This window comes from Pinus tabuliformis, chromosome 7, assembly GCF_031772625.1.
Source record: "Pinus tabuliformis cultivar Carrire ecotype Pingquan chromosome 7, CPIR1, whole genome shotgun sequence".
NCBI classification, from domain to species: domain Eukaryota; kingdom Viridiplantae; phylum Streptophyta; class Pinopsida; order Pinales; family Pinaceae; genus Pinus; species Pinus tabuliformis.
The window spans coordinates 686,157,968-686,175,832 of record NC_142293.1 but is presented as its reverse complement, the minus strand read 5'-3'; the positions used below and the strand labels follow the sequence as shown (position 1 = coordinate 686,175,832).

The 17,865-nt window shown below is 42.3% G+C and overlaps 2 protein-coding genes across 2 annotated transcripts; one reads left to right on the top strand and one right to left on the bottom strand.

Annotated features, from left to right (window-relative positions):
- Window positions 1-1,968: 1,968 nt before the first annotated feature.
- LOC149249337 (uncharacterized) lies at window positions 1,969-4,890 on the bottom strand. The gene is made up of 5 exons (XM_089452720.1): window positions 4,653-4,890; window positions 4,285-4,460; window positions 3,811-4,215; window positions 3,138-3,387; window positions 1,969-2,153 (listed from the first exon to the last, which is right to left on the bottom strand). The coding sequence occupies exons 1-5, from the start codon at window positions 4,888-4,890 to the stop codon at window positions 1,969-1,971; spliced, it is 1,254 nt and encodes a 417-aa protein (XP_089308846.1).
- An 8,134-nt stretch (window positions 4,891-13,024) lies between these two features.
- LOC149249336 (uncharacterized) lies at window positions 13,025-14,005 on the top strand. Its single transcript, XM_089452717.1, has one exon. The coding sequence runs from the start codon at window positions 13,025-13,027 to the stop codon at window positions 14,003-14,005; it is 981 nt and encodes a 326-aa protein (XP_089308843.1).
- Window positions 14,006-17,865: the final 3,860 nt, after the last annotated feature.

Genomic DNA, 17,865 nt, shown 5'->3' with positions numbered 1-17,865 from the left:
TGGCCGCGGGGCTAACCCGCACCACAGGGGTTATGTTGCTTTAGTTATGTTACATTCTTTTCTTCCTGTGATATATATTCTGTAATATATTCTGTAACATATTCTATTCATGGATTCAAAGTAAGATTTATGAGACAGGGTCAACCCGCATCACAGGGGTTACCCGATGCAAATGTTTATGCTTTCTTTTATCTGCTATATATATTTACATGTTCGTTTTCCAAGTTTATAAGCTAAGCTCGAAAGAGGTATTATGTCGGCCGACAATATGCCGAGGTTATGGTTTTATTGCTTTGCATAGATATACATATAACCCTTAATCTCTTTATTTGGCCGACTCTCTTCCCCGTTTATCTGTTCGGGAAGTTAGGGTCGCTAGCCTCTCTGTTACCACCGGCTTTCATTTACCCTTGCTCGGGTTACCCTGACAGCGAGACCCTCAAACTACTCTGTTTGGTCCCTGTCCAAACCCAGGATACGGGTTCCTAAGTTTACACGCTTAGGTTCTGTCCGGAAGCAGGACGCCGATTCCTAGGCTTATATGCTTGGGTTTCTGTCCCACTCTAGCATCATCAGACAGTAGCAGTGGTAATCCCCCAAAACAAATAAGAGATACATATGAGTCATACAAGTACTTACGTGGTTTAACACAAATGATTTACAGGTATTTGCAGAAAGTAATTTAAGAGTTCAGTCTTACTTACCTGGTCTCTGCCAGCCTTAAGTCCTTAGTAGGTCACCTGCAAATTCATGCATATCGATTTACCGCCCATCCATGAGACTCATCTTTCGAAACCAGAGTCTCCCCCCTAGCTCCTTCTTGCCAGATCTCTATCCTCAGCAAGGTTGCACTGTGTGCTTGACTATCTGGTCCTTACCAGACTTAGTCTTTCAATCACTTCCTCATTTTTTCTCTATTCTCTGCCTGTCTCTACAGCACAGATTTTTGCCAACCCCCCCTCCCTTTTCCCTGGGAACTTTTCCAGTTAGGGAGGGTGGTTAAAGTCAGTTCCAATAACCGACTTTTCTTGCCAACTCCCTCCCAGGAGTTGCCAACACAATCATGAGTATTCTTTATTAAACCTTTTCAATGCATTTGAAAAATAAAAGAAATACTCATAAGATCCTTTTCTTTTAAAACAAAATAATAAGATAGTCTTGCAATGTCATTTTTACTTTAGTCTTTTACCGTAATGAAATTTAAATATTTACATTCTCCTGGGGTCATCACATCTCCCCCTCCTGAGATTGAACATCGTCCCGATGTCTGCTGTTCAAAAATAGCCCCGGATAAGCTTCCTTAAGAAGTTCTTCATCTTCCCAGGTGGCCTCATCAGGCCCATAGTGCTGCCACTGCACTTTAACTTGGGTAATAATTCGTTTCCGCAGCTGCACTTCTCTCCGGTCGAGAATGCTCAACGGTTCGCCCAGGACCTCTCCTTCCGGTTCGACCTGCAATCAACAACCGTATCAATCAATTTTCATTTCCAAAAATACATAACAATTAGTTCAATTGAAAACAGTTCTTACCCGTATGTCTTGCCATTTGATCACATGCTTAGGGTCGTAAATGTATTTTTTAAGCATGGAAACATGGAATACATTATGAATTCTAATATGGCTTGGCAAAGCAAGCTGGTAGGCTACCGACCCAACCCTTGCTAAGACCTGAAAAGGTCCAAAATAGCGGGGTGCGAGTTTAGCGCAACCACTCCATTGCAAGGTACTTTTCTGGGCTTGTATTCTTACATAAACATGGTCACCCACCTGATACTCTTTGAGCCTACGCTTCCGATCTGCAAAATTCTTTTGCCGATCTTGGGCAGCCTTTAAATCAGACCGTACTCTTTTTACCATGTCCTCCATTTCCTTGAGCATTTCTAGCCCCAACCTTAATTTATCTTCCGGCCCACTCCAGCTTGAGGGCGTACGACATTTCCGTCCGTACAAAACTTCAAATGGAGACATCTAGATCGAGGTGTCGTATCCGTTGTTGTACGCGAACTCTACCAAGTGTAAATAATCCTCCCATTGCGTTGGTTTTTGCATGACACATGCTCTCAACATGTCCTCAACAATCTGATTTACTCGTTTTGTCTGTCCGTCAGTCTGGGGATGGTAAGCTGTACTGAAATTCAGCTGCGTACCCAGTTCTGTAAACAATGGTTTCCAAAAGGTAGATGTAAATTTTACATCTCGGTCTGATATTATCGTCTTTGGAAGCCCATGCAGTTTGAACACGTTTTTCATAAAAATGTGTGCAATCTGTATTGCTTTGTAGGTAGACTGCATGGGTAGAAAGTGTGCTGCCTTACTTAGCTTGTCTACTACAACCATAATAGAGTAAGTATTCCTCCTTGTTCTAGGTAGTCCAGTTATGAAATCCATGGATATGATCTCCCATTTCCATTCCGGAATGGGCAAGGGCTGCAATAACCCTGCTGGATGTAGTTGTTCTGCCTTAATCTGCTGACATTCCAAACACCGCGCTAAATACTCAGCCACGTGCTTTTTCATACCAGGCCAATAGTATTCCCTTCGAAGCGCAGTAAGCATCTTCTGGTATCCAGGATGACCTGCGTAGTGGCTGGTATGAAATTCATCCAAAATCATATTTTTAAGATTGTTGTCGTTAGGTACAAACAACCTCTTTTTGTAGAGGAGCATTCCATCCTCACCTACTTCATACCCCTGCTGAATTTCCTTGCTGGAAAGTGGTATTTGTTGTTTCATTTGCTGATATATTGCATCTTGGTCTGCTGCTGTTCTTATCATTTATTGCAAGGAATTCTTCCATTTACTGAGCGTAACTTGATATAAGCATTGCACCTTTCGACTCAGTGTGTCAGCCACGCGGTTTTCCTTTCCTTTCAGATGTTTAATGTCGAAATCGAATCCACTTAAGAAATCTGCCCAACGGGCTTACCTTGCACTCAGGGTGGGCTGACTGAAATAGTTTGTCAAGCTATGATGGTCTGTTAACAACAGAAATTTCCTTCCTAGTAGATAATGCCGCCACATTTTAAGTGCATGTATGACGGCTGCCAATTCTAAGTCGTAGGCAGAATATTTCTGCTCATGCTCCTTCAACTTTCTCGACTCATAGGCGATCACTTTTCCTTCTTGCATTAACACACCGCCCACGCCTTCCCGACTTGCATCGGTACATACCACATAATCCTTATCAGGATCGGCTATACTCAAGATGGGAGCAGAGGTGAGCAAATGCTTAAGTCGTTCAAAGCTTTGCTGACATTCCGGGGTCCATTTGAATGTTCTTCCTTTCTTCTGCAAGGAAGTGATAGGATATGCTACCCTTGAGAAGCCTTCCACGAATCTTCTATAATAGCCGGCCAGTCCCATGAAGGACCTGATATCCGCCACATCCTTAGGTACAGGCCAATCCATTATGGTCTTTATTTTCTCAGGGTCCACTGCAATCCCTTTCTTTGTAATTACATGGCCAAAATAATGAATCTCTTCTTTGTAGAAGTCACACTTGTTGAGTTTCGCATACAACTGATGCTCTCTAAGAGTTTGCAGTACCAATCAAAGGTGTTCCTCGTGCTCCTCCTTTGAACGAGAATAAATCAAAATATCATCAATAAATATCAACACAAATTTGTCTAGAAATTGATGGAACACACTATTCATTAAGCACATGAAGGTGGCAGGTGCATTAGTCAACCCGAAAGGTAACACTACAAATTCGTAGTGTCCATACTGGGTTCTGAAAGATCTTTTTGCGATATCCTCCTCTTTAATTCTGATCCGATGGTAACCAGATCGCAAATCAATCTTAGAAAATACCGTTGCCCCTTTGACTTGATCAAAAAGCTCATCGATCCAGGGTAAGGGGTACTTGTTTTTTATTGTGAGTTTGTTTAACTGTCGGTAATCAATACACATACGGAGGGTTCCTTCTTTCTTCTGGACGAATAGCACTGGAGCTCCCCATGGAGACACACTAGGACGGATGTAATTTTTGTCTAGCAATTCCTGTAATTGCATTTTCAATTCGGTTAACTCAGGTACACTCATTCTGTAAGGTGCCCGCGAAACTGGGGCAGCCCCCGGTAGCAATTCAATGGTGAAGTCAATATCTCTTTTAGGAGGTAACCCCGGGATCTCTTCCGGGAACACATCTGCGAATTCTTTTATCACCGGAATATTGTCCAGTGCGGCCGTTTTATCCTTGGTTTCTGCATATCCCACCTGAATGGCATATATCTGGCACCGTTTTCTGATGCACTTTGCTAGCTGGGATGCGGTGATTGGTCAGACCTGAACTGGTCGCTTAATCCCTTGCATCTCTTGTTCTTTTCCAAAATCATCCTTGTATCGAATGATTTTCGTCTTGCAGTTCACTATTGCCCAATGCTTTTCCAGCCAGTCCATTCCGATTAGGACATCATATGAGCCAAGTGGAAGCATATTCAGATCTACTACCACTGGCTGTCCTGCTATTGTTAGGGGACAGTTATTAATCTTTGCCATTACTCGCCTTTTAGCCCCCGTAGCTAGTTGTACCAGCCAAGGGTTCCTAAATTTTTTAGGTTGTAATTTACACTGTTCAACTATCTTTGGGCTAATATAACTTAAGGTAGCTCCTGGATCTATTAGAACAGTGATTGAAAAGTCTGAGATTTTACCTTCAAATTCGACCATGGTGGGCTGGTATTCCGCCTGGCGATCGTTGAGGGCTGCATTTATCCTTGGCACACTTCGTCCCACATCGCCGACAGTTGACGCCTCATGAATCTGGGATATCTGATCACTACCCTTCCATTGCGGGCAGTTCTTGATGTAATGCGGTCCGCCACAACCCCAGCACTGCACTGGAGGTCTGGTTATTCCTTCATTGTCCAGCTTGGCAGATTGCTCACCCATTCTGGTTTCGCCGATTGTCTTAGTTCTGAACGAACCTCTGGGTGGTACTCTATTGTTCTGCCCTTTACTACTTCTTTTAACTCCGCTTCCTCGACCTCCTTTACTGTTTCCAACAGTTTTGCTATTCTTTTTCTCACCCTATTTCTTATTGGAAATGTCTCCTTTCTGTTTGTTCTGCTGATAACAGATTCTGGCCTTGCGAATAGCTTCATCCATTGTTCTAGGATTGTCAAATTCAATCCTTTCTCTCATATACATGGGTAAACTGCTAACAAATCTTTGCACTTTGGCCTTTTCTTCCTTCAGGTAAGGCACATAATGAAGCAGGGAAGTAAAACGATTAATAAACTCATCCATGGTCTAATGTACTAATCGCAGATCATGGAACTCCTTCGCCTTTTCATCATAAAAGCGCTCCGTCAAGTATCTCTCTTTAAAATACTTCTGAAACTTTCCCACGTTATGGTTCGTTCACTTACACCTTTAACAATTTTGACTTCCTCCCACCACAGGGTTGCCTTCCCTTGCAGCTGGTAGATAGCCAATCGCGCCTTCAAATTATGGTCGTACTCATATAGCTGGAAATATTTGTTCATATTAATTAACCATGCTTCAACCACCTCCTCTTGTTCTCCATCGAAGTGTGGGGGTTTGATTTTCCGAAATTCTCCTTGGAGTTCTACCCTTTGACGTTTTGAGGTCTGCAGCTCGGATGCATTGCCAGATCGATCCTCACCTTCTGCCGAACTTTCAGGTTCCACTTGATCATGTTGTTCCTCCGTCATCCTCTGCTGTTCTGCACTAGGATTGGCCAGCGGTGGGTTCTGCCTTTCAGACAGACTTTTCAAAATTCTTTCTTGCTCCATTGTCAATCGCGCATTATCCTCCCGCAACCGGGCCATCTCATTTTTCAAGTCCTGGACTGTCTCCAATATAGCCAGGTTCGTGCTCCGTGTTTCCTCACCAAGCTGTACCCACAGCTCTGGATTATCTCTAGGATTGGTTGCAGGTCCCTGTTCTGCTGGGGACCTGTGCGGGGCGCCGCTAGCTCTCTGCATACTGGCTGTTACTATCTAGTGTCTTCTGTTGCTCTTCTTTCTTCTTTCCTGGTATAAAATTAAGGAAATATTAGCACTATAAGTTACTTACACAGTTTAGCTACAAAAAATACAACACTATGATCACCTCCCATTTAGCAGGTTAGGCTCGTTCCCAGAGGTCACAGTATGGGAACCTCTGCTCTGATACCAATTTGTCACATACCCGTGTCTACATAAAAAAAAATTCTTTTACATACATATATATATGGTCTGGTAATAACACCTTACCCTTGTTGACTTGACTTCGCATGATTATGCGTATGATTTACATATATAATTATGCAATGAATATATATATCGCTGACTTAATTACACATGGACTCGTGTATGGCTACACATATGTTTATATATGAATGCGCAAATAAATATTATGGTGCAATCTTCACTGTAGGCTAATTGATTCATAGTGCGTGAACCTTTATGCTGCACACCTTATGACCGATGAGGACTAAGGTTGTTTGGATGATTTTTGGAATGTTTGATTAATTCGAGGCAAGTCTCCATATGTGCCTCGACGTTGCCAATTTAGCAGCCCAAGTGTTGCCGCCGCCGTTTCTGCAATAACAGGTGTACTCCGCATTCATTCCGCCTAATCCGTTCACGTGAAGGGGAGATGGGTTGACATTAACCCTTTCGGCTACCCCTTTGCCGCCTTATTCCAACGGTGTCAATGACTCGAAGTAAATCCAAGGGCTGAGACGCCCCCAGGTGTCCCTCTCCGGGTAATGGCGGTATAAGGTTGATCTTCTCGATTGTTCGGCTTATTGTGAGCTTTGGCAACTCTCTACCATCCTCCGCGCCACCTTGCTGTAGTCTCTGAGAAACTCTCAATGTGCCGAGCGAACATTTCTCCGCCGAGCATGTATCCGGACGCCGAACTCCCGCACTTCTCACCATATACATTCTGCCGAACTGTTGAGGTAAGACACAGGTGGTATCCCACCGCCTTCATCTCTTCTGGTTTCATGCTATGCATTGTGATGTTTCCTTGTTTTCAAGTCGCACAATGTATTCCACTTGAACGATACTAATGGCCCTTGCCGCTGGTGTGCATGCAGTGGATCTCACTTTGGGTTCGATGTGGATGAGGAGCCCCTTCCTCTTCGAGGCTATGGTGCTTTCGGTCTCGCGATGATTGTGTTCTTCACAGACCTAAGGTGCGCAGATTTGAATGAGGTTCAATTTCTCTTTCTTTGTTTGGCCTGCCGGCAGAGGGTTTCTCTTACACCGCACCGTAGCCCACCTAACCCTGCTGTGGTTGGTCGCAGGTGGCTACGGAAGGCCCTCCTCTGCCTTATTCCGAGACCTTGTGGTGCCGGCTATGGGTTCCCTCAACCCTAGCGCGTTCGATATTGAGGTTGGAAGTCGATGGAACTTTTGGGGACTGTGTTCGCATCCTTCGTTCAATATGATTTGCATTGTTTATTGTTTACTATTTGTATTCTAACATTGTTTCAGGCCACGGCCTAGTGCATACAATTGATGGGCACGGGCCCTTTTGCTTCATTTGTATGAATGATTACCGCCGTGCGGTTTGTCTGAGTTTTGGCAACATATATATATATATATATCTGGTTCTGTGTTATGTTCAGCTACGAGTTCTCTTTTTATATTAAGGGTGGCATGGGTTCTATCGACCTGATGCTGATTAATCTTGCAACACAACTCGGTTAATATTTGCGTTATGGTTATTTGATTATGGTAGAGGTTTTATACATATTCATATTGCCGTGGATATTCGGAATCTCCCGTTATTGTTTAGTTTTGTTCCACGACTGTCCTTGGGTGGAGTAAATGGCTCAGTTACCTGGACCTGTGTTTTCTCTGGAAAGGAACTAGCCCGAGATTTGCTCTTGCCAAGAGCCATAATGGTTACTTGTTTCATAACTCGGTTTTCTGCTATTATTGTGCATCAAAACCGAGTTGATAGCCGAACACGGCTTGGCTTTAATTTCACAGTTCTGTTTGTTAACATGCTTAGATTCCGGTTCTCTCGCTCTGAGTTAGCAGATTTACATGTGCTCTGAGGTTCTCAAGTGGTTTGCAGTGTTAAATATTTCTTTTAACAATATTCTTGGCCGCAGGGCTAACCCGCACCACAGGGGTTACGTTGCTTTAGTTATGTTACATTCTTTTCTTCCTGTGATATATATTTTGTAATATATTCTGTAACATATTATGTTCATGGATTCAAAGTGAGATTTATGAGACAGGGTCAGCCCGCATCACAGGGGTTACCCGATGCAAATGTTTATGCTTTCTTTTATATGCTATATATATTTACATGTTTGTTTTCCAAGTTTATAAGCTAAGCTCGAAAGAGGTATTATGTCGGCCGGAAATATGTCGAGGTTATGGTTTTATCGCTTTGCATAGATATACATATAACCCTTAATCTCTTTATTTGGCCAACTCTCTTCCCCGTTTATCTGTTCGGGAAGTTAGGGTCGCTAGCCTCTCTATTACCACCGACTTTCATTTACCATATGCTCGGGTTACCATGACAGCGAGACCCTCAAACTACTCTGCTTGGTCCCTGTCCAAACCCAGGATACGGGTTCCTAAGTTTACACGCTTAGGTTCTGTCCGGAAGCAGGACGCCAATTCCTAGGCTTATATGCTTGGGTTTTTGTCCCACTCTAGCATCATCAGACAGTAGCAGTGGTAATCCCCCAAAACAAATAAGAGATACATATGAGTCATACAAGTACTTACGTGGTTTAACACAAATGATTTACAGGTATTTGCAGAAAGTAATTTAAGAGTTCAGTCTTACATACCTGGTCTCTGCCAGCCTTAAGTCCTTAGTAGGTCACCTGCAAATTCATGCATATCGATTTACCTCCCATCCATGAGACTCGTCTTTCGAGACCAGAGTATCCCCCCTAGCTCCTTCTTGCCGGATCTCTATCCTCATCAAGGTTGCACTGTGTGCTTGACTATCTGGTCCTTACCAAACTTAGTCTTTCAATCACTTGTTTTTTTTTCTATTCTCTGCCTGTCTCTACAGCACAGATTTTTGCCAACCCCCCCTCCCTTTTCCCTGGGAACTTTTCCAGTTAGGGAGGGTGGTTAAAGTCAGTTCCAATAACCGACTTTTCTTGCCAACTCCCTCCCAGGAGTTGCCAACACAATCATGAGTATTCTTTATTAAACCTTTTCAATGCATTTGAAAAATAAAAGAAATACTCATAAGATCCTTTTCTTTTAAAACAAAATAATAAGATAGTATTGCAATGTCATTTTTACTTCAGTCTTTTACCGTAATGAAATTTAAATATTTACATTCTCCTGGGGTCATCACATTAACCAAATTAATATATTTTTGTTTTCATTCTAATATTTTAATTGTTATTCTATTAAAGTATATTTTTATTTTTATTCGATTTTTAATTCATTTTTAAAAAATTTAATAAAAATAATCGATTAAATAATTATTTAGTATTTATATCATTATTATAATTATAATTTAATAGAAAAAAGAAAACAAATTGTTAAAACATTATTCTATATTTCTTATATTTCTTCCATCAACCGTGTGGAATAAAAATCAACTTCTTTGGTTCTTGAGTTTCTTCCTTAAATTAAGAGGTACATGACATCTTAAGAAATTTCCATTCTTTAAATTTAAGTATATATATATATATATATATATATATATATATATATATATATATATATATAATATTTCAATAATTTATAAAATACTAATGAATAATGAAATAATTATTATTATAATTGTTTAACAATATATTATTATTGTCTTAATTTAATAAAATAAAAAAATAAATAGTTGAAAAATAAAAAAATAATAAAAAATAGTTTATATATTTTTATAAAATTTATAAACAAAACATCAAGTTTCATAATTCTTATTTTTTTTCCCTTTTCTTTTATTTGATGACTCAACAGTTAGGAAACGTTTTAGTAGGGTTTTTCAATTAGGGATGATCACCTTCACATATAATGTGTTCAATCCTTATTTCCCACAAGGACCTACATAATAGGGGATTCATGCTTCTTTTTAAGGTAAAATGACCCAAATGGGTACAACAAATTCCTATCTTTCAAGGTCAAATATGGTAGTTAGTTTTCTAAAGAGCATTATTTATTACCCATACTCCCCCAACAACAAACAAATTCAAAAAAAATCTTCATTACTCTTGGGAAAAAAATAGTCCCTTAACCCTTATTTAACATAGGGCAAAAAAGAAAAAAGCTCAAGGATATGGGAGAACAAAAGATAGAAAGCTCATGTTTATTAATAAATAATATATTTTCCAAGAGCTAGTGGAGGAGGAATGTTTATCTTTGAAACCTCTTTCCTTTCATTGAAGAACACATATCATCGGATGTATAGTTGTCCCTACCCTAGAAAAAAACTTGGCATTATGATGGCATGAAACACAAGGTGGAAGTATCATCATACCACCTTTATTGTTCATGAAAATTATGAAGACACTTATGCAAGCATTCCAACTCAAACTTCTTGTTTCTCCACAAACTAGAAGAGGATTTTGTGGAAGCATTCTAGGCTTCACAAAGATGTAACTTATTAGAGGTTTTCTAAGATATGTTTTTCTACCAAGACATATCTGAAAGATAAAGGGTTTAATAATACATCTTTTTCCCGTTTGTAACAACATATAGATGAATTTAAGCACATATTTTTCCCACATAGTTAGATTCAAAAAATACAAAATAGTTCACATAAAAATATTGATATAGAGGAATATAAACGAATAATTTCTAATAAAAATCACTTTATGAAAATCCATTTTCTCCTAAACCTTTGTAAGGTTCAAATATTGAAGGGACAATGTAAAAAAAAGAATAATAGATAATAATGAGAAGAAAGTGGGTTTATGAATCACAACCTCATGTCACAAGAATTTTCTCTCCACCACCTTAAAGTTGGCCATATCAAAATTAATGGGTTCTATTTTTCTTAGCTCTGTACTATAGTATAAAATTACTCACAAGCTTTAAATTTGATTAATTATTTTGTTTAATAATAAATCATTTTATCTCTAATATTCAAGCTTCCAAAAATGTAATTTTTTATTTTTTAATACTAATACATCTCACTTTATAATGATGGTTCATGGAAAAATGAAATATGCATATTTTCATTTGAATTAGATATTTTCTTAGTCATTAAGAATATTGATTATTGAGATACTAAGGGATGTTAATGGATCGAAGGATGCTCTGGCGATCGAAGGTCCTGCGCGCGACCTAGAACCCCTGACCCTGCTTCCGAGCCTCTGCGCCTGGCAGCGCTGCTGCTAGGCTCGCGCCCCTCATCTGCTGGCCTCCCCTTCTTTGCTCCTGGGCCTCCTGGCCTCTCCCAACACCGGGGCCTTCCCCGATTGCCCTCTCGAGGTTTTCCCAGCGATCTGACTCTCCAATGGCAGAAATCGATCCCCCACCTCAGGATCCAGAAGACTTTGAGAAAATGTTTGCCTCTCTCATTCCCGAGAGTGCAGTGGGAAAAATCCGTCCTACAGCCTCCAAGTTCATCAAGAAATTAGTTGAAATACCAGAAGTATCTCTTCCTCCTTCCCTCTCGAGGAGAGTAGCAATCTCCTTAGCAGAAAGAGGCTTGGTCGGCCAGTTCACGGGACTTTGGCCCTCCCCAAGATCAGTTCAGAGATGGGTCGAGAGAAACTGGAACTCAATGGTGCAAGGGAAAATAACAATCAGGTTTTGCGGCAGAGGATTTTACACCTTTCTATTCAAATCAAAGGAGGACAGGAACCTCATCTTCAGAAACGGCCCCTATTTCATGGACTCCCGGGGTCTTTACTTAAACAGATGGACTCCAGACTTTGACCCAGAAATGGATGTCCCCAACGTTGTCCCCATCTGGGTCCGTCTGCCCCACTAGCCGCTTCATTGCTGGGGGGATGAGTCAGTCAAAGCCATAGGGAACGCAGTTGGAAAATACATTGATAGATCTGAACCAAAGGAGAACATGCATGCATACGCGAGGATCTGTGTTGAAGTAGATCTGGGGAAAGGACTGCCGGAAGCAATCAAACTCAAAGTCGATCAGTGGATGCACATTCAGCAAGTGGACTACGAGCAGCTACCCTTCAAGTGCAAGGTATGTCATGAATATGGGCATTTCGCCAATAGATGTAGCAAATCTAAAATAAATGTTCCTGAAGGCAATGTCGAAACCCCCGAGGGAGCTTGGGAACACGTCAAAAATAAAAAATCAAACCCCCCTCCAGGCCCAAGCTCAAATGTTCCCCTTGAAAACCCCTCCCTTCCTTCTCATCCCTCTGGCTCTGCCCCCTCTTTCCCCTCCTCCTCCAACCCCTTTGAAACCATGTCCGCAGAGGACCCTCCATCCCCCCCCTTCCCCTCGAGGTACCGCCATCATTATCTCCTCCCCTATCTCCCTCCCCCAGCCCTCTCCTCCCCCAACAGTGGAAAGAAGCTTAACCAGAAATAAATCAAAGGAAAACAACCTCTCCACAGATCCCCCCAGAAAAGTTGGAAGAAAGTCTAATAAAGAGATTAGAGATGAAAACGCTGCAAAAGAAATGGCCACCGGAATGCAGCAACCAATGGACACATTTCTAGATAAATCAAAAGGAAGCGGAGAAAAAATGAAAGAGAAAAGCGGGGAAAATACCAAACAAGGTAAATGATGATTTTGATCTCCTGGAATTGTAGGGGGATGGTCTCCTCCCTAAAAACAAATGCAATCCGGGATCTCTGAACATCCAGACCTTCTCCTACTTCAGGAGACCAAAATCACGGAACAAGAATTCCAAAATCACATAAAAAGAAGCAAAAGCTATGCAGGCGTAGCAACAAGTGCAGCTGGCGCCTCAGGAGGCATAGGAACACTGTGGGACAAAAGAAAATGGGAACTCAAAGAGAAAAAGTCTTACAACTGGTGGATAAGAACAGACATGTAGAACAAAGCCTCAAAAGATGAATACTCTATATACAACATATACGCTCCTAACCATTATAGGGACAAAGCTTCGTGCTGGGAATCAATAACAGCAGACCTCATGACAGTACAGGGAAGGAACATTTTCCTTGGAGGCGACTTAAACCTTATAAGGAATGCTGACGAGAAATTGGGAGGAAACTACTATGTTGATCCCTCAAGAGACACACTAGAAGCAATAATCCAAACCCATAATCTAGTGGATATTCCTCTGCACAACGGGAGATTCACCTGGAGCAATAAAAGAACCGACAACAACAATATAAAAGAGAGATTAGATCGAATCCTCGCTCAAGAAAGAACAGTGGCAAGATTTTCAAATATCCAAAGCAAAATCATTCAAGGATATATTTCAGATCATAAACCTGTGGCTCTGACTTTAGACAAAGGAAAGAACATGGGGCCTCTCCCCTTTAAATACAACAAGGCATGGGACAGCAAAGAAGAATTCCGAAACTTGATCAAGGAGCAGTGGGAAAAAGAAATTATTGGCTCGCCCCATTATATTTGGGAAGCTAAGCTCAAATCCCTCAGGACTGCTATCAAACGATGGGCAAGAAACCACGCTGCAGAGGAAAGTAAAAAAAGAACTGATCTCCAATCGCAGCTTGAACAATGGAGTCAGGAAAAGGAGCGAATCCAGTATATAGAGGAAGATCAGGCCAAAGAGAATGAAATGTACAAAGAATTGTATAAGCAGAACAGGATGGAAGAAAAAGAGGAGAGACAAAAGTCTCGCTGCCTTTGGCTCAAAGCAGGAGACAAAAACACTTCCTTTTTTCACAACAGTCTAAAACTCAGGCGGGCAGGGAACCATATAGAGAGAATCATGATTGATGGAAGAGAGCTCAGAGATCAAGAGGAAATAAAAGAGGCTGCGTCCAGACACTTCTGCGCCCTCCTATCCGCAGACACGCAGCCCAACGATAATACGGAATTCCTTAGACTAATCGAAAATAAAATCTCAGCAGACCAAAACAACGAGCTGGACCAAGAGGTAACGACAGAGGAAATTGAGGGGTCGATCTTTAGCATGGCGTAGGACAAGGCACCGGGCCTAGATGGGTTCACAGTGGCATTCTACAGAAATCACTGGGAAACCATCAAGAAATACTTCATTAGAATGGTAAAGAATTTCTTCTCAAAGTGCAAAATGGGGAACAACATCAAATATTCTCACTTAGCCCTTATCCCCAAGGATCCCAACCCCCAATCCTTCGATCGATTCCGCCCAATCTCCCTGTGCAATGTCTCCTATAAAATTATCACCAAAATTCTAGCCAACAGGTTAAAAAAGCTCCTCCCCTCCCTCATCTTTAAGAATCAAGGAGGTTTCGTCCCCAGAAGACAAATCACGGACAACGTTATCCTTATCCAAGAGGAAATTCACAGCAGCATAAATAGAAAGGAAAAGGGTATGATTATTAAATTAGACATGGCAAACGCCTTTGATAGAGTAAACCATCAATTCCTTAAGGCAACCCTTGGGAAATTTGGGATATCCAGCACCTTCATCAGCAGGATCATGTAGTGTATATCATCCCCTTGGACAACCCCTATGATTAATGGCAGGCCAAGCAACTTCTTCAGAAGCTCAAGGGGATTGAGACAAGGCTGCCTTCTCTCCCCATTCCTCTACATCATTATGGCCGAAACGCTAAGCATACAACTGGAAAATCTTCGCAGGCAAAAAGAAATCACAGGTATCAGCATAGTACGTGGAACCAAGGGGATAAACCACTCTCTCTTCGCTGATGACACCCTCCTAATTGGAGGAGCTTCCAGTCTAATGGCCAGAAGGTTCAAGAAAACGTTAGATTTCTTTCTACAAGTGTCTAGAGGAAAGCTCAATAACAATAAGTGCATGATATATACCTGGAACGTCCCCAGGCAGATTATTCAGAGAATCTCCTCAATCTTGGACATCCCTGCTCAAAGGAACTGGAGCCATTTCATGTACCTGGGATTGTCGTTAGCAAAGGAATCGGTCAAAACTAAAATTTGGGTGAAATTAATAGAGAAACTGAGAGGGAAACTCCAGAGTTGGGGAGTGTCCTGGCTCAACCTGGCTGGAAGAACAACTCTCATAAAAGCCATCCTCTCAGCTCTCCCCGTATATCAGTTCGCAACCACTCTCGCCCCGGCCAGCACTCATAAGCACATGGAATTAATTATCAGGAGCTTCTTGTGGCAAGGAGGAAGGCAGGACTCTAAAAAATTCAGTCTTGTTAAATGGGACCAGGTTATTTTACCTTTCGAAAAACGAGGGCTAGGAATAAGAATCCCAAGACTAGCCAACATGGCCATGGGTTTCAAGTTGATTTGGAGAATTCTCAACGGAAAAGGCGCCTGGTGGATAGAAGTAATCAAAAGAAAATACCTGAATGGCCCCAACTCCAACATCCCATCGGAATCTATCGTTGACAGGCAGTGCACCCCAGTTTGGAAACTTATAAAAAAAACTCTCCCCCATTTCAAAGATCATATCTCAAGAGCTCCGGGCAGTGGAAGAGACATTAACATCTGGACTGATCGTATAATGGGCTCAGAAGCAAGGGAAGCTCTCCCAAATCTCAGACCTCTACAACTATGGATGGGAGGGAAAAATCTTAAGTCCCTATGTGACATTTCCTCTTGGGACCAAAACAGGTGGCTGGGCTGGAAGCATCTCCCCCTCCCAAACAATTTAAGGGAACTATGGGCCGACCTCAAGCTATATCTCTCACGGTCAGCTCCCCTTAATAGTTTGTCCGAGGATAAGTATGTCTGGGACCCCAATGGCGGAAACTACACAGTCAGAGAAGGATACAAAATCCTCCAAAATGCCACAGCCACTAATAATTGGCCTCTTCATAAAGCGGCCTGGAATCCGGAATGCCTTCCAAAGATCAAAATTTTTAATTGCACCCTCCTTAAAAGAAAAATCCTCACAACGGAAAATCTAAGGAAGAAAGTCATCCTCGGTCCCTCAATATGTTGCCTGTGTAGAGAAGCGGAAGAAAGTAGCAACCACCTCTTCCTAGAATGCTTCTTTGCCCGAAATTGCTGGAAGATCATTACCAGTCCGTTAAGGATAGGAGAATTGCCTAATCAGATCACCCTCCTTCAAAAAAATTGGGGGAATAGCTATCCCTACCCCAAGAAAAACAAAACCCTTGCCAAAAGACTGTGGAATAGCATCCCTCCAACCCTTTGTTGGCAAATCTGGAACACCCGAAACAAAATCATTTTTAACAACAAGAAGCCCAGCATCTCCAGCACCCTTGCAAAAACAATTGCCCTCATCTCTGAGACCATCAGTGCTAATGGAATAGTCCAATCAGATCAAGAATCTGGGGACCTAAGGGAAATTGAATGGATGGGAAAATTCAGCCATGAATCAAGGAATCACAAAGTAGCAAGTACAGTTCAGAAAGAGATTGATTGGAAGCTAAGAGGCTCGAATGAGGAAATCAGAGAATGGATCCAAAACCAAAAGAGGCCCTCCCTTCAGTTCGATGGGGCCTCAAAAAACAACCCGAGCCAGGCAGGTGTAGGAGGAGTCATCAAAGATCATCAAGGCGAAATTATAGTGACTTACGAGTGGGGTTTGGGCATAATGTCCAACAATAGGGCCGAGGCCTATAGTCTTCTCCTGGGAACCTCCATTCTGAAGAGACTTGGTCTTCAAAATCCGCTCATAATAGGTGACTCAGCTATTATTATAGCTGCTATGGTTTCGGGGAGGGACTTCAAGAAAACCGCCCTGAACAATATCAAATCTAGGATCATCGACAACATAAGAGATATAAATGGGGCCACCCTCAAACATGTGCTAAGGAGCAGCAACAAGGAGGCTGATGAACAGGCCAACAAGGCAGCCAGTAGACCCGTAGGCCAAGTCAGAGAAAACGACTCCTTCTATGATAAAGCAATCCCTCAAAGATTCTTATCCCTCTCCCTTTTCTTAGATTCTGAGCCACCTCAGACCCCATCCTTCTCGAAATTTGCTCATTCCTGAATCTCCTCATTCTCTGCCAAATCTCCTCGACTGCGCCACTCCGTCCCTCCTCTCTCAAATCCTCCCCCCTGTGATCGTATATGTCACCTCTCCCAGCCCCGATCTTGTGTTTTACTCGTCCTCCGCCGTCATTCTCAGGTTTTGCTCAGACGGACATCATTCCAAAATCTCCATCGCGCGCGGCAAAATCTCTACATGGACTCACAGTCACCTCAGGAATCGAACCGATCAGCTCTGGGTCACTCACTCGAGCCACCCCTCTTCCTCTATTTATAGCAGCATGGCTCTCTCTATAATCTCATCCTCCACCATTATGAAGGTCCTGGTACGCGCCTCCTCCCAGCACAATCTCTCTCATGAAGCAGGGTGCAGTCATCTGGAGCTTGGATCACGACCCTCGACAGCGGTAAACTCAGGCAATTTTAATCACAGAGTTTCTTTTCCTTCTAACAGGTTGTTTGTTTGGTTGTCACAGTGCTCCCCCTTTCTTTCTTCTGCTCCTCCGTCATCCTGTTCCTCCCTTCTGGTCCCCTCCTTGTGCAAAGCTCTACATTCCCCCTTTCTGTCTTTCCCCTATTTCGCCCCCATCCCCAGAAACCGCCCCTATCTACAATACCAGCACTTTGGCTTCCTTTCCCAGCTTGGAGAAATGGCGGATCAGCAGGAACAGCAGGGAGCTTAAGAGCCTGCTACCAATCCCTTAGAAAATGTCATCACGAACAGTGAGTGCACTCTCTGCACAGCGCACACCTTCATGATTGGCAGATTCATCAAGCGATTCAACGACCTCAAAGATGATTATCAGGCGGACAGCAGATCAAAAAGGAAGAAGCTGGAAAAACAAAAAGCTGAGATCGAGGCCCTGAAGGACAGATGCTCCCACCTAGAGGAAGCTATAGCTT